The 18030-nt window shown below is 36.8% G+C and overlaps 1 protein-coding gene and 1 long non-coding RNA gene across 4 annotated transcripts in view; one reads left to right on the top strand and one right to left on the bottom strand.

Moving 5' to 3' along the window:
* Positions 1-13205, top strand: part of LOC130049028 (uncharacterized) — a 16157-nt gene extending 2952 nt beyond the window's left edge. Inside the window, exon 2 of the long non-coding RNA XR_008797549.1 lies at positions 12762-13205. This is a non-coding gene — a long non-coding RNA (uncharacterized LOC130049028). The remainder of the gene's footprint in view (positions 1-12761) is intronic.
* Positions 4884-17743, bottom strand: LOC125661547 (zinc finger protein 585A-like). Of its 3 annotated transcripts, XM_056145947.1 has the most exons (5): positions 17667-17743; positions 12872-12963; positions 8733-9344; positions 7322-8501; positions 4884-6466 (listed from the first exon to the last, which is right to left on the bottom strand). In XM_056145947.1, the coding sequence occupies exons 3-5, from the start codon at positions 9210-9212 to the stop codon at positions 5961-5963; spliced, it is 2166 nt and encodes a 721-aa protein (XP_056001922.1). In that variant the 5' UTR covers positions 9213-9344; positions 12872-12963; positions 17667-17743; the 3' UTR covers positions 4884-5960. The 3 variants fall into 3 exon arrangements, with proteins under 3 accessions (XP_056001922.1, XP_048749549.1, XP_048749548.1); XM_048893592.2 differs by lacking the exon at positions 12872-12963 and having other exon boundaries at positions 17667-17734; XM_048893591.2 differs by lacking the exon at positions 12872-12963 and having other exon boundaries at positions 7322-9344; positions 17667-17741.
* Positions 17744-18030: the final 287 nt, after the last annotated feature.

Genomic DNA, 18030 nt, shown 5'->3' on the forward strand with positions numbered 1-18030 from the left:
CAATCTCATTCTAATTTTCATTATGGTCAAAGAAAATCATTGGGAGGTTGGACAGTAAGTCTGGATTTTCGCAGAAATTGACAGGAGTGGTAGAAACCCCAAGTGATATCAGGAACTCTCATAACGACATAATCCGCGAAAATTGGAAGAAGAAAAAAAATCCTTTTAAAAAAGTTATTGCGTTTTAAAATATATTTATCCAAAGCTTAAAGGGAAAGGCAACCCTAACCACATTGTTGCTTTTATGAATAAAGTATAACTTACTGATATCGTAATTGACAGTCTTTAACAACAAAAACCCTTGCTTAACAATTAAATCAATATTAATCTATCATGTATTTTAAATTACCCTCCACTAAGGGAGTGGCCATTGAAGTTTAATTTGTGACGTCACACCGTCTATTCCGGTTTATTTCATCAGCAGCACTGTAAACATGATAAGTCACGAACAGTTAAGTTTGGAGTCGTATAGATTTGAGCCCGTTCTTTCGCAAGAAGAAATTGAGAAAAGAAGACGTTCGGTCGAGTCGTAGACAAGGCAGATGGTAAACGTTCTTCATACAAATGTCTTGGACATCAACTTGTCATTACGCAAATGATGGATCCACAGTTTACATAGTCTTTTCTTTTCGAAAAAAAAACCTTTATTCACACTTCCCCTTCGCATTAGTGTAATTAACTGTTTGCCAGGAAGGCGTCAACCTGTTTATTCGTAAAATCTACCACATGCACAACTTTGATGATCTCACAGGTGCTTGGGTACAGGACCCCCCCCCCCCCTCCCCTTCCGAATAAGCTACATGAGTTGATTTAATGAATTTTTTGTTGAAAATATTTCTAATGCATGTCAACGTCTTGCATACCCATAAAGTCCAAAAAACATGTAATTCAAAATAAGCCCTTTAAAAAAACAAGAGGCCCAGGGGCCTTATAGGTCATCTGAGTATCATGTAACAACCTTCCAATGTTTGAATTAGGTTTGTGTTTAAATATAAGAATTTTACTTTTGGATGGAAGAAACATCGAATAGCTATGTGGTCAGCCCCGCCTTTGCACCAGAACCCCTGACCCAGGGGCCATAAATTTCAGTTTTGAAAGAAGCATCCTTGATCATCATTATCATACTATTAGTTTGTCTACTTAATACCCAGCAGCAGAGGAGAAGATTTTCAAAGAAATAAAATGCATTTTCACTATATGATCAATGGGGCCCCACCCTAATACCAGAACCCCTGACCCAGGGGCCATGAATTTCACAATTTTGAAAGAGGCATCCTTGCTCATCATAACCATGCTATTGGTTTGTCTACTTAATACCCAAGGACAGAGAAGAAGATTTTCAAAGAAATAATGCATTTTCACTATATGACTTATAGAGCCCCACCATAGCAACAGAACCCCTGATCTAGGGGCCATGAATTTCACAATTTTTAACAAGAGGTACTGTGAGCAATGCTCACTAAGAATACCCCCCGCTTACACCAATCTCCCAAAGGGTGTTGGTAATAGGTATAAACTACCTCTTTTCTGAGTGTTGCTACTTCGATGTCCAGTGCGCATGACCTTTGACCCCAAAATCGATAGGGAACATCTTCATCCCATGGGTAGTCCATATATATGATATGGTGACTGTAGGTGGAAAGGATAACGCTTTAGAGCCCGGAAACCATATTGCTACTTCAATGTCCAGTGCGCGTGACCTTTGACCTTTTGACCCCAAAATCGATAAGGAACATCTTCATCCCATGGGTAGTCCATATATATGATATGGTGACTGTAGGTGGAAAGGATAACGCTTTAGAGCCCGGAAACCATATTGCTACTTCAATGTCCAGTGCGCTTGACCTTTGACCTTTTGACCCCAAAATCAATAGGGAACATCTTCATCCCATGGGTAGTCCATATGTTTGATATGGTGACTGTAGGTGGAAAGGATAACGCTTTAGAGCCCGGAAACCATATTGCTACTTCAATGTCCAGTGCGCGTGACCTTTGACCTTTTGACCCCAAAATCGATAGGGAACATCTTCATCCCATGGGTAGTCCATATATATGATATGGTGACGGTAGGTGGAAAGGATAATGCTTTAGAGCCCGGAAACCATTGCGTCTACAGACGGACGGACGGACAGACGGACAACCCGATTCCAGTATACCCCCCCACAACTTGTTGCAGGGGGTATAAAGAGGCATCCTTGCTCATCATTACCATGCTATTAGTTTGTCTACTTAATACCCAGAGACAGAGAAGAAGATTTTCAAAGAATTTCTACACTTTCACTATATGACCAATAGAGCCCCACCCTAACACAAGAACCCCTGCTCCAGGGGCCATGAATTTCACAATTTTGGTAGAGGGCTCAACGCTCATTATAATTATGCCCACAGTTTGGCTTCTTGATGTCCAGGAGTAAAGAAGAAGATTTTTTAAAATTACACTCATTTTGATGGTTTTTGCCCCACCCCTCAGGCCCTAGGGGGGCAGGGACCACGAATTTCACAATTTTTGTTCCCCTCCACCCACAGATGCTATATGCCAAAATTGGTTGAAATTGGTTCAGGGGTTTCAGAGAAGAAGCTGAAAATGTTCAAATGTTAACGCACGACGCACAACGCACGACGACGGACAAAAACAGATAGCAATAGGTCACCTGAATGAATTCAGGTGACCTAAAAAAACCCTCACTGGTTATTATAAGTTGTGTTATAATAACCAGTAAGGGTATTTTTTTTTTCAAAGGGCTTATTTTGAATTATTTTGGACTTTATGGGTATGCAAGACGTTGTTGACATTCATTAGAAATATTTTCAAGAAAAAAATAATTAAATCAACTCGTGTAGCTTATTCGGGGGGTGGGGGGTGGGGTCCTGTACCCAAGCACCTGTGAGATCATCAAAGTTGTGCATGTAGTAGATTTTACGAATAAACAGGTTGACGCCTTCCTGGCAAGCAGTTAATTACACCAATGCGAAGGGGAGGGGGGGGGGGGTGGGGGGGGGGCTTGATCTTAGAATCTCATCAAAACCGGAATAGACGGTGTGACATCAAACTTATTGATTTTTGTGGTCTTGAATACAAAAGAATTTCACATCATGGCAGTCTCTATAGATGGCGGGAATTTAAATTTTTGACGTTTTCAAATTAGTACTGAAGCTTATATAGGCCGCATATCAAAAGAATAGTATGGCAAATCTTTATCATATAATTAATCCTATCATTTATCCTGTAATTTTTTTTTGGGTTGCCTTTCCCTTTAATAAACCACATTTATGTAGATGTAAAATCATTATGACAACCATTCAATTTACAATAAAATTTGAGATACTCTTTAAAAAAGATACACTGCTAAAAATAAACATCAGTGCGATAAAATCACTGTCATAACTATACACCCTCAGTACATTGTACGGGTCCTCATTCATATCATTAAAACACACATCTAAACAATAAACATATGGGTCCCATTGCATAGATAAACAACAACACAAGTCTACATCGTTATAAACCACGGCTCCATAACGCAGGGTGCCCCTTACAACATTGTAAGATATAGTCCCAGTACTGCTAGTCCATAACGCAGGGTGCCCCTTAAAACATTGTAAGAGGGGGGGGGGGGGGGGAGACTACAGCAAAACTCCACAGCACTGTAGTCCAGTCAAGGGGGGGGGGGAGAGTACAGCAAAACTTCACAGCACTGTAGTCCAGTCAAGGGGGTGGGGGGGGGGGAGTACAGCAAAACTTCACAGCACTGTAGTCCAGTCAAGGGGGGGGGGAGACTACAGCAAAACTTCACAGCACTGTAGTCCAGTCAAGGGGGGGGGGGGGGCAGGAAGACTACAGCAAAACTTCACAGCACTGTAGTCCAGTCAAGGGGGGGGGGGGCAGGAAGACTACAGCAAAACTTCACAGCACTGTAGTCCAGTCAACAGGGCTGGCAGGAAGACCTTTCTAAAAAATAATTCTACTTTAAAACATAAGACTGAAACTATGGTGTATGTGAAAATGGTTAAATGTGCATGTATATATACGAGAGGTATATTATAGGGTTATTGAACTTATATTGGTGAATATTGGCAGAAGTTGGCTGTGAAAATGCACGAGCTTGTGAGTTCATTTTGACAGCCAACGAGTGTCAATATTCACCAATATAAGTTCAATAACCCTTTTATTATATAGCTAAGGTATTCAGTTGTTAAATTATATCCCTTTTCACTCAAAATACTCCAAAATAGATGAGAATTCATCAATATTGGCATCTAAGGTGAAAGTGTGCAATATCAGCATGCATTTCTTAACTGTTCAATATTCGTCTGTCATTTAAATGCAAAGTTAGCGTTCAATAAATTCTCAGGATATTGAACGCTAACATTCTCTAAATTTCACGCAGATTTTATAATAGACTATTTATTTGCTATATAATAAATGTGTTTGTTTACTTGTTGCTATGGGGAATATGACAATTCAGACATACATTACTGGGTGTTTTGTTAAGAATACCCTGATAAACATTACGATATAATACACATACAATTTGCAGTTTCAGATTGTGGATTTTACACAGTGTGCAGTTATATCTCTGCTGACCATTCTTAATGAATAGCAATAAAACCTAAAATATAATGCAAATATTCAACCAACAAAAACAAATAAAATCGTGTACATGTGTAAACATAAATATATAACCCTTTATATTTATATATACATATATCATATTCATATATATCATACAAACCTTTTCTAGCACTATTAATGTTTACTGAAAAAACTGTAAAAGTTCAATAACATTGCTTATAAAAACCTAAAAAATATTACCATTTCTAACTTAGCAGAAAAACCAGCTGCCAACTTCTCTATTTATCACCTAAATTTTCTTCCCTTCTTTGCTACTAATATCAAGAACTCTCAGTCAGCAATCTTTTACTCACATTGTTTTACTGTTTCCCCTATTGTCCCATCCCTCAAACTCTCCTTTTATTACACATCCCCTTAAAATAGTACTGTATATTTATCCATTTCCCTTACTCTATCATTTAATCATCCATAAAATTGTCAGTATCACCCCCTGTTTCCCTTATTGCCAGAATTATTCTATTTCCCTTATTGCCAGAATTATTCTATTTCCCTTATTGTCAGTATTATTCTATTTCCCTTATTGTCAGAATTATTTTTTTCCTTTATTGCCTGTATTAATTTCCAATTTCCTTTATTGTCAATATTATTCCCTATTTCCCTTATTGTCAGTATTATTCTCCTATTTCTCTTATTACCAGTTTTATTTAATTTCCTTTATTGTCAATATTATTCCCTATTTCCCTTGTTGTCAGTATTATTTTCCTATTTCCCTTGTTGTCAGTATTATTTTCCTATTTCCCTTGTTGTCAGTATTATTTTCCTATTTCCCTTATTGTCAGTATTATTCAATTTCCTTTATTGTCAATATTATTCCCTATTTCCCTTGTTGTCAGTATCATTTTCCTATTTCCCTTGTTGTCAGTATTATTTTCCTATTTCCCTTGTTGTCAGTATTATTTTCCTATTTCCCTTGTTGTCAGTATTATTTTCCTATTTCCCTTATTGTCAGTATGATTGTCTTTCCCTTATTGCCAGTATCATCCCCTTGTTTCCCTTGTTTTCAGTATCATTTTCCTATTTCTCTTATTGTCCATATCATTTTATTTCCCAGATTGTCCATAAGATGTTATATAACATACAGAAAAAATTCCCATCTTTCCATCAAATCATTATCCAATTATTTTCCTTTACCTAAAAGTGTCACAATACAGCCCTTCCAACAACAATCCTCTAATTACTATCAATCACTATCCTTTTCTTATTTGTTTCCCCTTGAACTCCCCCCCCCCCCCCCCACACACCCACCCAGCCCCTTCTCTCAGTATATTAATCCCTTTAAAAACAAACACACATTCTCATTTGTTCATATTCCCCTAAACAGCTAGCCTTACATAAGATTATCATTTTCAAATTCCATTTCCATATTGAAATCATTACCAGCACTCATCACATCCGAGGGACTGTCATTCCCCAGGAAGTCGGAGTCCATGGACAGCTTAATTTCGTCGAAATCTAGAGAATCGTCAGTCAGGTGATGAACATTACGTAGATGCCTCTTCAAATGATGACGCCATTTGAAACAATTGCCACAGACGCTACACGGAAACTTCCGAGCCTTCATTTGCGTGGCTTTGTCGGCATGAACATTGTCTTTGTGCCGTTTGAGGTGGTGTTTCCACTTGAAGACGCTGCCGCATTCCGTGCACATGAAAGGGTGCTCGTCTGAATGCGTTCTGTAGTGACAGGTTAATTTGTCCCTTCGTTTGAAGGATTTATCACACAGTTCGCAGTGATAGAGTCGGATGTCTGAATGCACAGTCTGTTTGTGCAGTTTCATCTGGTGATTTCGCTTAAAGCTAGCCTGGCAAATTTCACAGCGGTATGGGCGGTCATCTGCAGATAAATGATGATACAGTAAAGTGTGCAGTATGCAAAGGTTTTATAGACCCGGGGGTTAAAAATTCTTCCAGTCCAAAGTCCTAGACTAGCAAATTCTGTATTTGGACTCAGCAATTAGAAATGCTGGAAGTTCGAGAGACTTGCCTATTATTGTATAATTGATGAATGAAAATAAAAATTACTGCATTACAGAAACCTGACAAAATATCTTAACAGGTTAAAGTTCATAACTCTATATATTTTTTGTTTTCTTGAATGCAACCCGTCGGAAGACACCAATTTGAGTAAAAAGATTAAAAATTCAAATACTTGTTTTTATTTAGCAATTTGATGGTGTGATATAAAAACAATAACAAATTTCTAAATTCAATCCGGACTTTGATATTTTCCTGAGGGACTTGGCAAAATATTGGCCCCTCAAGTCGCGGACTTGAGCATGTAAAAAAAAAATTTCACCCCCTATAGGAATACTATTATGTAAATACAGTCAAACCTTGTTATCTCGTACTCGATGGGATTCAAAAAATCTTCGAGATATCTGAGGATTCGAAATATCGAGGGCAAAATACTTAAAGAATAAGTGATCATGGTGATTGGGACTTCAGAATTACTCCAACATATTCATGGTATTTGAGATATTGGTGTTCAAGATATCAAAGTTCAACTGTATGATTGCCTACAAGGGAATTTCAAAACATTGCAAACAATGATATGCTGTAAATGAAAAGTGTATGCACATATCTATAGGTTGAAGGTGTGCATATGAATTTAAATCACATTCAACAACATTAGCCTGTGAATTTCCAGATGAAAAAGAAACAAACTTATTCTCCAAAATATTGAACTCACCCGAGTGTGATTTGAGATGTTCTTTCAGGCTCGAGTTAATCAGTTTTTGGCACACTGGGCATTCTCTACTATTCCAACATTCACTGGAACCCATACAATGAAGAACAAATCTCTCCAAAGAATTAAAGGACGACCTACAAGCACTGCATTGAAAGTCTTTGGATTTCTCACCATTCTCAGAGAGCATGTCTAAATCCTTTTGAAAGTAGTGGGAAGTCTGCACTTTGTCCTCGCTGCTCACTGACATTCTGTCTGGTATCAACGGGTCTGATTGGTCACGATTTGTCTGATTGGAATGATTCTGCTCTCGTTTAGGGGATCCTTGAGTATTTATGCTTGGCGGAATTACATCACTCTGGATTTCATGTGGAGAAATTGTATGGCTTTGGTCCACTTGGTGCAAGGTACTCTCCCTCTGCAAATGCTCACCTGATGCTACAGGTGTTTGGCAGTAGCCAATCATATCAGGATTCTCTTTGGCTACGACAGTGTGGTCCCGCCCTGAGGATGATGGATTTCTCTTGTTCCTGTCTTTACTATGTGTACTCACATGTTCTGAAAGTAGATTTTCATTCTCAAATACCTCACTACACACACCACACTTTGCAAATTTTTCACCAACGTGGCGGGTGTCCATGTGTCTCAGCAGAGCAGACTTAGAGATGAAGAATTTGCCACATAGAACACATACTGCTTTCTCTTTCATTCTTTCCCCTTGACCAAGAAATTCTTGAATCACATCTTTTCTGTCGCTATGAAACTTGCATAAGTGGGTTTTCAAATTATTTCTGGTTTTGAAGGCTTTTGAACACACAGAACAAATTACCGTCGACGGATCATCAGAAGGCGGAATCTTTTTCTTTCTTCCTCTTTTACCTTTTAAATGTCCAATCAAAAGTGGATTTCTTTCATCGTGTTCATGACTACCTTTAATTAACTGTCCCACCTCTGACATCTGCTCTGCTTCCTCTCCATCACCAGCATTGTCCACTTTCAGTGCCCCCACTTGAGGATCTCTTTCAGTCAAATATTCTATATGCATCGAATCCAAATCATTTTGGTTCAAATGACTTGTATCCTTTTGCTGGTTGGAAGTACAATAATGACTGAGGGGCCTTCCAAATTCAGTCTTACTGGATTCTTCATCTGTAGTGCCATCGTGCTGGTGTGAGCAAATGTGCTGAAAGAGTGAATTGGAGTCATTGAATAAAACATGGCACTCTTTGCATTGGTATTCATTTTTCTGAGATAGTTCTCCATCATCACTACTGACTGTTTGACACAAAACATCAGCAGCTGGAGAAACTTGAAAATATTCAGGTTTAATTCTTTGCATGCATTTTCTGATTTGAAAATCAAAATTTTCATGCACATGATTATTGGTATGTTCTATAATTCCTCGTTCACATACAGCTGCTTTTGTATTCATTGAATCCTCTTCTACACTGTTGTTATACAGTTCTGTTTTAGACAAACTATACTGGGGTTTTCTTCGACTTCTTCCCTTTAAGTTCATGCCCTTCTCTGGAGGTACAGCCGCGGTTCCATATTCAAAGTTACATTCATTCGAAAAAGTCAAATTGCTATCTTCTTCATGACCTGCACTTAACGATGAATGATCTTGAAATTCCTCTTCACTATGAACAACTCTTGGATGCATTGACTCACAATCTTTTTTCAGTCCATTTATCACAAAGGTTTTCGGAAATAAACTCGGTGTATTTCTACAGTCCATTTCTGAGTGAAGGTCGGTTGGAAGGCCATTTGAATTTTGGCGGTCTGTTGGTCTGTCTGTGAGGTTGGCCAGCTGGTTCTCATGATAAGCATCTTTTACAAATGCCTGGTTTTCAGGAGGCCAGTTTTTTGTCGCAGTTTGAGGAGGTTCCCCCATATCTACATAGTGGTCCAGATCTTTGGGGATAATAAGAGGAGAACTGTGGTGAGGTGCCGTGACATCTTATCCTAGAATTCTTTCTTCCGTTTGATCATCACTGGAACATCTTGTGCTTTTCTAGAGCATCACCTGTAATGCAAACAGCAAAAAATTTTTAAATCTACTCACTAGTCTGAAATAAATCACTTTTCATTTTATGATGCGATAGTTAGAATTGTTTTTCTATTTTCAATTACTGTAGAAGTGGTTATATTTACGCTGGGGGTTCAGTGCGCAAAACCTGGGGGAAAAATATGTGGTAACTGAATATAATATATATTATATCAAATATTTGTAACTATATGCGTGGGGGGAATTTACACGCTTATTACATGACTGCATAATTAGCATAAATTTCCCGTATGCGTAAATGACCACTTTTACAGTAAGTCAGATAATCATATCTCTCAATCCTAAAGCTGTTTAGTATGAATTCTTCTTAACAATTATGTTGTACTTTATGATACAGTAAGTCAGTTCTTTTTTAAGCGCTAAGCGTAGCTTAGGCACTTATTGCCACCAGTTGGGTTTTGCTTTCGTCATCATGTTTCCGGTTTATCGCCACCTATAGGTGAATTTATGCATCGCTGTAGTCAAGTCGTGTTTAAAGTAGTCGTAATTTTGCAACCAATCTAGCACGGGGATAACATTCATATCTGCAGTTCCATTTTCCCCCCGGAAATACAGTTCGTTGAACAGTGAACAAAATAGGTATAAAAAGGGTGATATTTTTGTCCTCATTCTTGGGGAAAGTGAGACACAGATGCAGGTCATTATTCAGTTAAAATTCCCATTTGAATCTGCGTCTGTAATAATTAAAGTAATTCAAAATCTAAAATTGAATAAGAATATGTATATGAAACCGTTTTAGCTAGGGTGCCTTTGCATTGTTACCTTCGCATGGCGCTTAGAGGCCAGGAAAATCAATTTGCATGGTGCAATCTATAATTAGAAGCCATGCCATTAAGCTATGTACACGAAACAGGAGGGTTTTCCACGTGAGTTTTGGCTGCTTTTCCGACTCAGTAAAATTTTTGTCCGACGCAGCAAAAATGTGTGCAACACAGTAAAAAATTAACTGATCCGCGTCCATTGTGAACAAGAAAAAATTTGTGCACGATTATGCTTTAATAGCGAAGGACAGAGATCGGTGTCTCAGAAGGATGATATTGCGTAACTGCTTACACCTTCCCCGATCATATATGTAAGTCGGTCATGCAGAAATTTAGAGGATGCAACGGTGTAACTTAAGCTTACTTTATTATTTCTAAACAACCTATTCTTCAGAATCATCATCAACACAATCAAATTTGACTTCGTGATTTAGTTTCAAAAATGAGACTAAAAATATTAGTCTTGGGGCAAGGAAAAGATAAAAGGTACAGCATTATATTATATTATATTATATTATATCATATTATGGAAGACAATACCCCGGTTTCAAGTATTCAAAACACCGCGTGGAATTTTACGAGGGCTGTATACTGAAATACTTATGTTTAGAACAAGTGTTAGATAAACATTGCCATTGTGTCAAGCATGAATGTGAAATGGTTTGCGGTCCACAGCACACTACATACAACGAAAAGTAATCGTGTTTTCAATTTCTTTGTACTTCAAACAAACAATTGACAATGACATGCATATGCTACATGTATTTCCGAACGTACAAATGATGAAGGGGGAGGGGCATGGATGTACTGTCGTTGTTCCCTGTCCCCACATTTTGTTTTCGCTGAACGATCTTTTCATATAAAAAAGATGCATTTAGTTTTTTGGTGAGATGCCTCTTCATTATTTCTAACAGCGGTTTGAACTTTACCGTTTGAAAATTACTTTTGTAACTTTTTAGTGCCTTGTTTGGAATTCTCATTTAGCTACATTTACATGTTGTAAATTTTGCATATTTATTGCGAGTCACTTCTGTTACGTTTTTTTTTTTTCATATTAGAACTACACAAGCTTCGAATCTTATGGTTTTTTGCTAAGGTTATTAGCATTTTCATATAAAGAACTGTTTTATAAAATTAAAACAATAGCAATGTGTATTATGTCTCATTCAGACAAACGGATGAGTCTCCTTTGCAATATGAATATGAGCTTTTACACAAGAAGTGTAATACACACAAGTTGATGAGTACAGCGTTTAATATACCTGTGTACAAACTCTTGGTTTTTTTTTTTTTTTTTTTTTTTTTTTAGATTTACGTATAACAAACAATCACTACAATTGCTAAATGTAAATCCATGCTTATATGTTAATCTAATTCATCATCATATTTGAATTAGTATATCCTCTTGCACTAACTTTCATGTTAAAAATGAGCTATCTCCACTCTTGTTGATGACGCAGTATTCAGTTTCAAAGTAATATTGCACATGTATTATGAGCATCTTTTCTAAATAACTTCCTAAATTTTGTTTTCAGTTATACATGTATTTATTGGACTTATTTGGATTCAGATTCTCTCCAACCTGATTTTGAATTGAAAATAATTTCATTATTGATTACAAAAAATAATTCCACTTTCATGGTTTGATTGCTATTTACAGATAATTATGCACTGGATTCTGTAGTACAAGTCATACAGATGCATGTTTATGTGTGTATTTAAATGATTTCTGGTAAGGGAATGAAATGCATGTAAAGCGTTTCATAATCCTGCATTATTGATGTGTTTTGACATGTGGCATTTGTTAGTGTATGTGGTTATGTGTAATTTTCTTTTTTGTCCAGATTGTTTGTTCCTTTCTATTATAAGTGACTTACATATATGTATCAAACTATTGATTTGTTTCATTTCAGTTGTATTCTAAAAATATTTCATACACTAATTAACTGGAACACAACAGTAAGTTAGTTGCGTAATTTAACACCTACTGTGACACGGGACATCCGTTTTAAAGGCCATCTCCGAGGACCTGTGACATTCACACCTGATGCCGAGAGTTTGGTGATGGAACTGTCACTACCTGTTTAACGAACTAGGTCTGTCGCGGCCGGGATTCGAACCCCGACCGCCCGCATACAGAGCGAACACTTTACCTCTGGACCACCGCAGCGGTGGTAATGCTATTGATACTAAATTCTGATTATAGATATTTAATAAGAACAGGTGTCCTTTACCAAAATTGTAAATTTCATGATCCAAGGACAGGGTTTTAGTTTAGTGTGGGATCAAAATAATCATAGTGACCATAGTGACCATTGTTTTAACAACATCATATAAAATTTATATTTACGTGTTGAAAAGTTTCAGGACATTGCTTCCAATCCATATTTGTTATTTTCTTACAGAAAATGTACTACTTAGTTATGTGAAAATAAAGAATAATGCATAAACCTTTTTTTAATGTTGTTCCTGCTCATTAACATTACATACAGAATTCATGAAGTCAGCTTAGCGCTTTTCAGTACTTTCAGTACTTTGATTTGTTTACTCCTGTGTATTTAGGTGATGATGTATGATTGATTGATGTTTTCCGTCACACTCAACACTTTTTCAGTTATCTGGTGGCGCCCAGTTTTTATTGGTGGAGGAGAGAACCCAGATACAATGTACCTGGGAAGAGACCACTGACCTTCCAAAAGTAAACTGGGAAACTTTCTCACTTACTGGTGCGAGCGGGATTCAAACTTGTGCTGACAGAGGTGAGAGGCCGTGTGATTTTGAGTGCGATGCTCTTACCACTCCGCCACGGAGGGCCCCTAGGTGATGATGTAAAGGAACACAAGTGAGAAGATGGGGAAGTGCAAAGTTACTGGGGCAAATGATCAAAATGTGATGGCGAAGGGGGGATACTATTATTGCTTCTTCATCTTTGAACTCTTGCCTTTGCAAATTTTTCACAACTGAAACTTTTCGATTTGCATGTGTGAGACCCGAAACCAAAAATGTTTTGTTGACTTAGTTGCTTCCCATGTGGCAATATTAAAAAAATATCAACTTTGAAGTCAGAATGTTTGTAACGCTAGTGAACAATATGGGTTATCTACTCAGTGTATCAGGTTTGATGTCTGTCATGCAAAGGGTTCACAAAATATTGAGCAGACAAAATTTACTTATATCCAAAGAAGTTGGACCCTTGACCTTAAAATCAAAACAAAACATTGTATTTTCTAAATCTTCATTTTTCACTATCAAATCTGATACACAAAAGGTGGGGGGAGGCTTTAATGATTGAGTAATTCTAATCTTAAAATAAACTTGAAACCTGAATACACTCTCCATTTACAAGAAATAATTTGGATGGTATTATTGAATTTCCTGTGCATGGTCAGGGCTTGCAATAATTGAAGGCCCAGTGGTCTAGGGCCAATGAATTTTGGATTTGGGCTAGTGCTTTGTAAAGAGCATACACCCGCACTAAAAAAAATTCACTTGTACTATGAAGTAACACAATGTAGATAAATTCATATAAATGTTTCTGGGAACAAGTTGTCTTAAGCAGAGTATATATGTCTATACACATTCAGCTGATTCCCCTATGCTTCACACAAAGGCAGGAGCCACTAGAGGAATTCTGGCGAGTATATCTATTTTAAAGAATAATAATATACGTGTCTTCATTTTTCAGCTGCAAGTTTTTTAAAATGAGTTGTCTGGTTTGCGACATTTATAATTCTATGACACTATACTTCCACAAATGACAAAAAATGAAGATGATGCTAACTATTTTATAAGTTTAAATAAAAGTCATGGATAAAAATCGTAAGATTTCTGCATTTTTAAACCTGCTGTTGATGCTAATTTGAATAAACAAGATATTGGACCTAATAGTGAAAATGTTTCATTATTATTAGATATGGGATTTATGCCAGTCATTTTCATATATCCAATGGTCCATTGGGACAGTAAAAGTTATCAATTGACCAGTAAAAATTTAAGTTGATAGCCTAAGTGACCAGTGAATAAGAATAACTATTTCTAGCCCTGAATAGTGTCAATGTGTGTATGTGAAATAAAAAATGGTTTACATATAGCCCACCCTAGGAGGTTTTTTTAAAATCATGGATACATGTGTAAAGCATTGTCCTGGTTGATACATTTGAGGTGGATATACCTGAACGAAGCACACACACGATGAGATTATACAAAAATTTATACACTAAGATAGTTTAAATACCGGTAAAAGATTGTTTAATATGTACAAAACTCTAAAAAGAAATATCCGCTAAAACTCTGTCACACTAATGAATGATTCAGTGGAGAGCAACCATTGTTTCCTACTACAGGATCAGCACTTTATATTCAGTCGTTTCAAATCTTTTATTGAATCAACTTCTGAAAGCTGCATAAAAATCGAATTTCACTGAGTGACAATATTTCATCGCCATACTTCATACAACACATTGTAAACAAAAACTACTTCTTAAACTACATCCCAAGGAAAAATTTTGATTAAAAATTGTCAAATATTTAAGATTATGAAGTGTTATCCGATCTTCAGCATAAAATAAAAGTCAATGTGAGAGGATCAATAAAATAATAAGATAGTCAATCAGATCCCACGTTGTAAAGAAATAATACTTATCTATGGTTAAACGTACACAGGGTCAGTGCTCCAAGTTGCGAGTAAAACGGTCGCATTTGCGACCAGAAAATCGATTTTGCGACTAGAGATTATATTTAAGTCGCATTTTAGTGAGTGAAAAAAAATGGGCATCGAGTAAAATTTTGTAATCAGGATCGGAAGTCTGAATAAATATTTTTCAGTTTCGGTCAAAACAGCATTTGAAAGCAATCGAGATGGCGTTAAAACAAGGGTTAAAGCACTTTGGACTTAGTAAAAAGTAGAAGCCTCGGCCTAGTACATGTAACAAAGAAATTCAAGAATCACACGGAGAAAGTTCTGCATTTAAAGATGACGTAACTGTGACTAAAGAAAAATGCAAAAGTAAAGGAAGAACCCCAGTCCTAATGGCTGAAGGAATTTTCGTGGTTAATATACAGAGATTGCAAAATGTTTTGCAGAATTTGTGAGGCCAATCAGCCAGCAACATCCACCATTTCTGGACACCCATTGTCCGATTTCACCACGACCTGGTGTACATCTTTCAAATGTGGAAGTGTGACTATTCACGGTAACAGCAAGAGACACATCTTTGTCCGTGACTGCATTATTAGCAGTAAGTCGAGTGGGGCAACTGTTGCTGCTAATTTTCACAGACAATTACAAACTCAGGATGTAGTGTTCTTATTGATGCTGGTACTGATTGTTCAGCAAAAGATCCAACAAAAGTAGAAGTTCTTATTCGCATAAGCAGTGAAGGCCCACTTATTGAGGACTTTAAAGCAAATCTTTGTGTGGAACGCTGGGTTTTCTTCCCCAGAAGCGTACTGTAAAATATACAGGATGGCCCAATGCAATACGACTTTTGCCAGAGTAAATGCTTGACTTGTTAGCATCCAGCATGTTTCACAGCACATTTTTATTCAGTTTAAAAATAAAACAAACAATACGCATACATGGGTGTAGATTTTTTTCTTGAAAGATACATACATGCCAACTTTCCCGATTTGTGCGGGATTCTCCCGATTTGAAGCAGTTGAAAGGGCAAATCCCGATATCCCGATCGGGATTGCAAAAATACCCCGAAATCCCGATTTTCTAAAAATATCTCCCATTTTACGACAACAAACCCCCATTTCCAACCGGAATTTGAAATCCCGCGTCATTTGTGAACTGGCCAATCAGAAATCGGGACAATAGTCAGCCATTGCTGTTTACCTGTGTCGCATGGTATCGGGGTGATGTAATTTAATTTACCTGGTCTGCCTGTGTCGGGGTGCTTATTGGACAGTGCGAAGCATGTTTTGATAGTAATTAATCGGGAAGACGGATTTCAAATTGATATATCCTTTACACAAACGTGAATGACAACGATAATAGTGTCACCACCAAACAATCGGACATTCCCGATTTTTGCCTCTCGCTGACAGCATCCAAAATAAGCAATAAGGTACGTCAAATATATGTTTTTCCAACTATAATAATATAGGCTATCCGAATCTATCTGTCTATAGCGATGTATTACATAGTCTATATAGTGTAGTATTCAATAGACTTTGTGATGCGTAATTTGCACAAGTCTGTACTGAATTTTATATTAGCAAGTAGCCTTAATTTACAAGTAAAAACATATATTTTGATGTGTTTTTTTCCTGGTAATTTTTTCAGATGTCATGGGTGCAAAGGTTTTGTTCGCAAACTTCATAGCAGGGCAGATCACTCCTTTTCTGGTTGCAATGCAGATTGTTCCACCAGACTCTGCAAGCGCATGTTTACAGACAACCAAGATCGCCTTTGTAGTCGTACCTAAATGCATGTGTTTTAATTTAAATTTTGATATATAGACCAGCCAATGTGTATATGGTGTAAAAGGATGCAACTTTAAGTATTATTTGATAATATGTATGTGACTTGTTGGAGAGGATTTTTTGCTGAATAGATGCTTTTAATAAAATACTTATGAATATCTTTCAAAGTGGTTTTTTTTTTTTTTTTAGTTTTGTTAAAGTTAATGGTCAAACACACTTGATGTTGTGTTGATGTATGATACATGTGTAATGATTAGATTGATATTTTATTTGAAAAGACAAATATTTATTTTCATGGTAAAATGTTGTGAATTTTGAGCGTTGAAAAAAGGTCGTCGCGCGCAAAATCCCCCATGGGGATTTTCAAAAGTTGGCATGTATGAAGATATTCAAATTAAAAAAAAAATGTAGGTCTTATTTACAAAATCTTTTACCATGGCGAGTAGAAATTTTGAACATGGCGACTAGAAATTTGAAATTGGCGACCAGAAATATTTCTAGGTCGCCATTTTGCGACCTGATAGCAGATACGACTTGGAGCACTGAGGGTAGTGAACAACACAAAAGACATTATCTTTTGATGTTGTGAACTCTAATCTAAAGAACGGTGATGTGATTAGTTCTAAGTATTAAAACATCATCATGCAACTTTTTAGGCTATGCCATTGCACTAAAGAAATTCATTTTAATTCAGTCTAAACTAGCTTAATTACGCCATTTCATATAGCTTTGTAAACCTGTATAGCTAAATATTTATTAAGATTGTGCTGGACCTTCATGTAGCCTTGTACGGCTAGTCTATATACTAGGTCAGTCAGTAGGATGGTTCCAATCACACAATAGTAAATATGAATTTGTAAAATCAAAACTTTTAAAATTATGTACACTTTAATATGAATGCATTTTCATAACTTTGTAAGTTCAAATTAAAAAAAACCTCACTAGCTAGCTGAGGAAACGCGGGTTACGACAACCTGCCATTCATTTGCAAAGTTTAAATGTGACCATGTCGACAACTCTGTATGTATGTGAGGAAGTAAATGAGAGGAAAAAAATCTGTTAAATCACGTTCAAGCAATTACAGTTTTACCTGGACTTCAGTATTTTTTTTTCTTCGAGTCGAACAAAAACAACATGCCAGTTACCTCCCTTTGAAAATATAAATGTGAAACTATTGCCACCTGGGTAAATTTTATCCGGAAAAATAACGAGAGAGAGAGAGAGAGAGAGAGAGAGAGAGAGAGAGAGAGAGAGAGAGAGAGAGAGAGAGATTTTCTGTCAATTATTTCCCCCTCCTTTCATTTTTATTACATATGGTAACCACTGTCTCATACTTGATATATCGCGGTACAAGGCCTTCTGACAGCAATATCAATGCTATTCATCACGGACACGTACTCATGCGGAATACTTTCAAAATGTTAGAAATTCAACATGATAGTATAGTGAAAATA

Source organism: Ostrea edulis, chromosome 8, assembly GCF_947568905.1.
Source record: "Ostrea edulis chromosome 8, xbOstEdul1.1, whole genome shotgun sequence".
Lineage (NCBI taxonomy): Eukaryota > Metazoa > Mollusca > Bivalvia > Ostreida > Ostreidae > Ostrea > Ostrea edulis.